At 39.5% G+C, this 6,000-nt stretch overlaps 1 protein-coding gene across 1 annotated transcript in view; it reads right to left on the bottom strand.

Annotated features, from left to right (window-relative positions):
• The window catches only part of lekr1 (leucine, glutamate and lysine rich 1), a 76,741-nt gene that overhangs the window by 37,701 nt on the left and 33,040 nt on the right, over window positions 1–6,000 (bottom strand). The window contains exons 4-5 of the mRNA XM_063907375.1: window positions 5,050–5,130; window positions 846–1,010 (exon numbers count right to left, since the gene is read on the bottom strand). Coding sequence (XP_063763445.1) covers window positions 846–1,010; window positions 5,050–5,130 — 246 coding nt within the window. The remainder of the gene's footprint in view (window positions 1–845; window positions 1,011–5,049; window positions 5,131–6,000) is intronic.

The raw sequence follows: 6,000 nt of genomic DNA on the forward strand, positions 1-6,000 counted from the left end.
TACCCTTTTCTTCTTCTTCCAAACCAATCTACAATCACTTTCAGAAACTTAGGTCAGGGATAAATCAAGCTTTATCTTTTTGTCTGCTGTGCTTCTTCTAAATCAAATTGTCTTGTGTAGTGTGTGTTGTCTCCCAAAAGCCAATTATTTGTAGCACTGGTCATTTAACTGGGGATTTGGTGATGAAGAATAAGATCCTAGTAGACATACAAGATACTATAGTGACTAGTGTTACAATACTCCCAAATGTTCTTTTGCATTTAGGCTACTTTCAGTTTTCTTTCTTTTAAATATATATTTTTTTGAATGCAGTAGGTAATCACCTGATTGATTAAATACAAACACTGTGTTGGCTTTTAATTCATGTATTAAACTAAACAGCATATGTGAACTATACAACTATACATATCATTTAAGACACGTTTTTAATCCTAAATATCTGTGTTTCTTCCTTTCTACGGTGACATTATCTTACATATTACACTATAGGAGGATATTCTGCTCGTTTTCAGTTTCATATTAGTATTTTGTGCCTCTATTGTAACATGTTTAGATGCGTAATGTTTAAAAAGGGCTTTATTTTTCTCAAACTACCTCTTTTCAACCTCTGTCTAAAACCAGAGCCCAGTCTGCTCTGATTGGTTAGTTGGCCAGCTTTGTTGTCATTGGTCAACCACTTAAGAGTTGTCCCGCCCCTTATCCTTGCATCATTGTGTGTGTGTGTGTGTGTGTGTGTGTGTGTGTGTGTGTGTGTGTGTGTGTGTGTGTGTGTGTGTGTGTGTGTGTGTGTGTGTGTGTGTGTGCGTGTGTGTGTGTGTGTGTGTGTGTGTGTGTGTGTGTGTTACCTGAGAACACCTGTGTGCTGTGCTGCAGTATCTGGGACCTGAAGGCCTGCCCAGGCCCCTGTCAGCTGGCTCAGGAAACCCCGTAGGTCTGTGAGCTTGCTGCCATAGGCCCGGAGCGTGGAAAGAGTCGCTCGCAGGGCCTGTTGCTGCCGCACACACACTCCTCTGACACACACAAACACAGAGCATTTCATTAATTTGATCTCAATGAATTGACAGTACTTCATCAGCTAACATGTCCGAACATCTTACGGGAGCCGTCACCTAGAGAGTGGCTCAGGAGTGTTGATAGCTTCCCAGGTAGCTGCTAACAAGTGCTGTTAATTTGACAAGTGTGAATAAAACGATGCCAGCCATTAAAGGTGTGGTTGTAGCTGGAATTCCAAAATGGTGAAGAAATTCTTCAGGCAACTCACTCTTACCCACTTCTTAACAAAGACTTTGACTTTTAATCCCCACATGCTCCAGTGGAGTTTATCAGTGTGTACGAGTAGAAAGCTGTGGGTGAATATGTGTAACCGTGTGCCTTTCTGACAAAGAGCAGACTGTATGTTCTGTGAAAACTCTCCCTGGATAGGTTTTTTTGTAAATGTCTGACTATTTCTTCAAAATTATGACTTTTTGTCCCCCAATTTCCTTTCCAAATTTCAACTTTTTTGAATTTCCGACTATTTTTAAAATGTATGATCACTTTTTTCCTAAAAGATCATACTTTTTTAGAATTTCAGATTATTTTTTAAAAATGTTGTCTTTAAAAAATGTCAGATTATTTAAAAAGAAATTATCACTTTTTCCAAAAAAAAAATGAATTTCTAAATTTGAACTTTTTAAAATGTCCCACTATTTTCTCATTATTCCAAATCCTTCAGCTGCTTCCTCATGCAATCATGCAAAGAGCGTTGCCTCCTATGTTCTTTAAATACTATATTTAAACTGTCCTGCGTGTCAAAACGTAGAGCCACAAATATGCAGTTCAGTTTAGCTTAGCGGTGGTGAAGTCATGTGACCACTCTGTAGTTCCTTTATAGCCTAACGTTAGCTTTTTACTTAAAGAATCGTAAAGTGGTGGTAATATGTGGATATCATCCTGCTGAACAAAGCGTGTAAGATCATGTATGAGCTTGTTTTCGCTAATATACTGAAATCCAATGGAAAAATGTCATTGTTTTTTATTGAGCGAGCCCTTGAAATACTGACTTCCAGGTCAGACCCACAGGAAACAATTTGGTTATGTTACAAATTGAAATAATAAAATGGATGAAAATCAAGTTGAAGTGGTACCAACCTCTTAAGACTACTTTTTAGAATATTTATTTTTCCCTTCTCTGGTGGTTTAAAAGCACCTCTGTGCCACATGTTAAAACCTGAACAGATTACACACTGCTTTCAGTTTGAGTCTGCACTTAAAATAATAATTGTGGAAATCTAGTCACACAATCTCCCCTTTTGATTCTCTGTGAAAATCTAATTCTGTTGTAACAAAAGTAAAAAATCATTGTTTTTTTCATTTAGTAATCCATAAATAGGGAATACTTCAGAATTAAAAGGCAGAAAAAGAAAGCAGGACATGAAAAAATAAAAAGGCCTGAATGTCAGAGAGGGAAACTGAGGACTGATGTAACCGGCATGTCCTCAGAAAGAGGGCACAGCCATGTTTTACAGCACTCCCCCCCCCTCCATCTCTCTCACTCTCAAAGAAATATGTTCAGACTAGAAGTACTTTGAGCAACATGAAAGATCACTAGCTCAGCTCCTGGAGTCACACACACCCACACACACACACACATGTGCAATGGAGTCACAAATCCATGCAAAGAGCGTGGACGTGGAAAACTAGAGTGCCGGAATAGAACATTCTGTTATTCCAAGAACACTTTTGAAGGAACATGTAGGCGAGAGCACAGTGAACAGTTTCCTATTTTTTACACACACACACACACACACACACACACACACACACACACACACACACACACACACACACACACACACACACACACACACACACACACACACACACACACACACAGAGGTGGGTGCGCACTGACACAAACCAGTAGTGATGGAAAGTAGCTAAGTACATTTGCTAAAGTACCTCATTATCTTATGCACAGTAACTATTTTTACTTTTGGTTCTTTACGTTTATTTTGATGCCAATACTTTTACTTGTAACAGAGTTTTTTTTACTTTTACTAAGTTAAAGATTTGAGTACTTCTTCCAGCACTGCGCACCAGGCTCATGGATATGAATTTAAAGAGGACCTTTTAGGCTTTTTGCGTTTTCCCTTTCCTGTAATATGTTACACGTTATATAGCGCCTTCAAATCTGAATGAAAAAGTCACAACTACTTAAATGTTAGCATCGAAATATACTTCGTACTGAGTAATAATTCTGCACAAAGGCCCATTTCAGATTAGTATCAAGAACAAACGTAGTGTTAGCTTAATGTACTTAGGTATCAAATAAAGTACTTGTATATCAGGTACAGTTTTACAGTGTTATATCACTGTGGTTATTATATCATCCTTTTTTAATCAGCATTGAAGGATGCAATGTGGAGCCATTTTGAAATACTTTTGAAAATACACATTAATACATCAAATGATATAAGAAGCAGATCATGTGTTGTTAGCAATAAGTGTTGGGCATTAAAACATAAATATCTGCCTCTCAAATGAGGTGGAGTAGAAGCTTAAAGAAGCATAAATGGGAAACACTCAAGAAAAGTACAAATTACTTTGCAACACTGCTCACAGGAACACACACCCCCACATCTGCACGAACACACACTAGTTTTGTACACTCACAGGCAAACTCATGTATAAGTCTGGGTCTTGCGTGCAGAGTGACAGTTTGAGTTTGTGAGCGCTCAGCAGGGTTGAGTGGTTGTTGTTTTTCTTTTCCAGAGATTTTGGCTTAAGGTGATCAAAAATGAACCGAGTCTAAGACGAGACAGGATGAGGGGGGGAGACTCTGAGCTTCTCCTTGAGTGTGTTTGTGTGTGTGGAGTGTAGGAGGGCAATGCCTGTCACGAGAGCCTGTTTTATAATGTCAGATGACATAAATCATAAGGCTGACAGCACCAAATGGAGGAACAGATATGAGCCAGATCTGTCAAAGGTGATAAGGCTAATATATTGAGAAAGAGAGAGGGAGAGAGGGAGAGAAGGAGACTGCATGCCTTCGCTCTCTCCATGGTTTCCTCATTTAGCAACTTTCCCCGTCAGCGGCCTGATTGAAAAGCACATCTCATCTCTCCCACTCTCTCCCCTGCTTCTCTCCTGTCACGTCTCTTTCAATCCCTCTCTCTTTATTTCCAGGAAATAGCCAGTAGGTCATCTGAATTAACTTTCGCTCCTGTGTTTTTCCATTCCCTCTTTTATTGTTTTTTCCCTCTATCATCTCACACAGTTGTTTCCCATCTGCCCTGGCCTTCCTGTCAAACATCTGGTCAAGGAACTGACAGCCAATCAGGGGGATGCAGACTTTTTCATCTTTCGTTTTTGTGTTTCATCTTTAGCTCTGCTAAACCAAATCATATCATATGACCTGAATCAAAAATTTCAGGACATGTGTCTTTTTCTAACCACTATTCCGTAAAGGGGCCATATTCTGATCCTTTTCAGGTTTTATATTAGTATTTTGTGTCTCTACTGTGACATGTTTCCATGCTTTAAAGTTCAAAAAGCTCTTTATTGTACTCATACTACTATTACTTTTCACCCTCTGTCCGAAACCAGAGCCCAGTCTGCTCTGATTGGTCAGCTGGCCGGCTCTGTTGTGATTGGTCAACTGCTTGAAGATGTCGAAAGGTCAAAAGATATAAGTGTTTTGGCAAGTCATTGCATACGTTGTAAAATACTGAATAAGCACTGTATCTTAATCAGTATGCTTTTGTCGGTCACGATCGGTTGGTTCCATGACCGAAAGAACGTTGTCAGCGTAGTAAATGATGCGGCCGCAAGGTATTAATGGACGCCATTGCCTCCCCTCCTTACGTAAATGATGGTCCAATGTATCCTAAGCTTAAGGAGATAATAGAGGAAAACTGAAGCTCCTTTCCTATCATCTAGAGGATTCAAACAGCGCTTATCATGGCTGAAACTTAGAGACTTCTGGGTCATTTTACTCAGTAAGGAACTGAGAGAAATACGCAACTTGACCGCAACCCCTTTCTGATCTCTTTCTACTTGTTTCCTCACCTGAGGTTTTCCTTTTCCTGCTTCTCTTTTCCGAGTAACTGCTCTGCCTTCTCCTTCGTGGAAGCTGCCGCTGCTGCCAGCCTGTTGAGGAGGAAGAAGAACGAGAGAAGAAGAATGAGGGTGAAGAGCTGTGAGCAATATTCACTCATTAGAGAACCTAAGCCTCACGTAAGGCCATTGCCCTCCCATGGGGTAAAATGAGCTTATAGATGATGCAACTTTAATGATGGAGAGCAGAGGATGATCGTGATGAAATGGAATGAGATGAAAAATTAAAATGTACCTCAGAGGTAATTGATATAAAGAGAGACCTCCCCCCCCCCCCCCCCTCTTGCTCATATTCTCATAATTCAACAAATGAATAATTAATGGGATTGAAGTGCAAAATAGAGATTAAAAAAAGAAAAATGTCAGTAAATTCCTTTTTAAGTGCTACATTTTTAGAGTTACCTGGAGGTACATGCATGATATCTCATTCATGAGCCCCAAAATTAGCTGACAACTCAAGAATGATACGTGGTAACAACAGGCTAGTTTTATGACCAATAATGATCTAAAGACATGAAGAAGTTAAGGTTTTCTGTTCTTTACTTGCCAGTTTCACCAGATTGGGTTGGCTTTGATTGAGTTGGATGGGGAAATATAACGTTATGCTAGTCGATCAAGTTTAAGCTCTTGTTGGGGTTTTGTAATCATTGTGAAAGAACAAGATTACCAAACAAGCTGTCATTTTATGGTGAAAAATAAAGACACAAAATGTAGTAAACTTTGCAGTGGTGCAGGAACCAGTCCTAAAACCCGGAAGTGAGTTAGCAATTTACCACTTCCGGTTGCCTTGTCTCAGAGTCAATAGGATTTCTCCATTGGATTTTTTAGGACCCCACTGGTGATTTGTGAAGAGTTAACGTGTCTGAAAAACGATGGTTGTTAACAAATGGCTGAATAGAACAA

This window comes from Eleginops maclovinus, chromosome 18, assembly GCF_036324505.1.
Source record: "Eleginops maclovinus isolate JMC-PN-2008 ecotype Puerto Natales chromosome 18, JC_Emac_rtc_rv5, whole genome shotgun sequence".
Classification (NCBI taxonomy): Eukaryota; Metazoa; Chordata; class Actinopteri; order Perciformes; family Eleginopidae; genus Eleginops; species Eleginops maclovinus.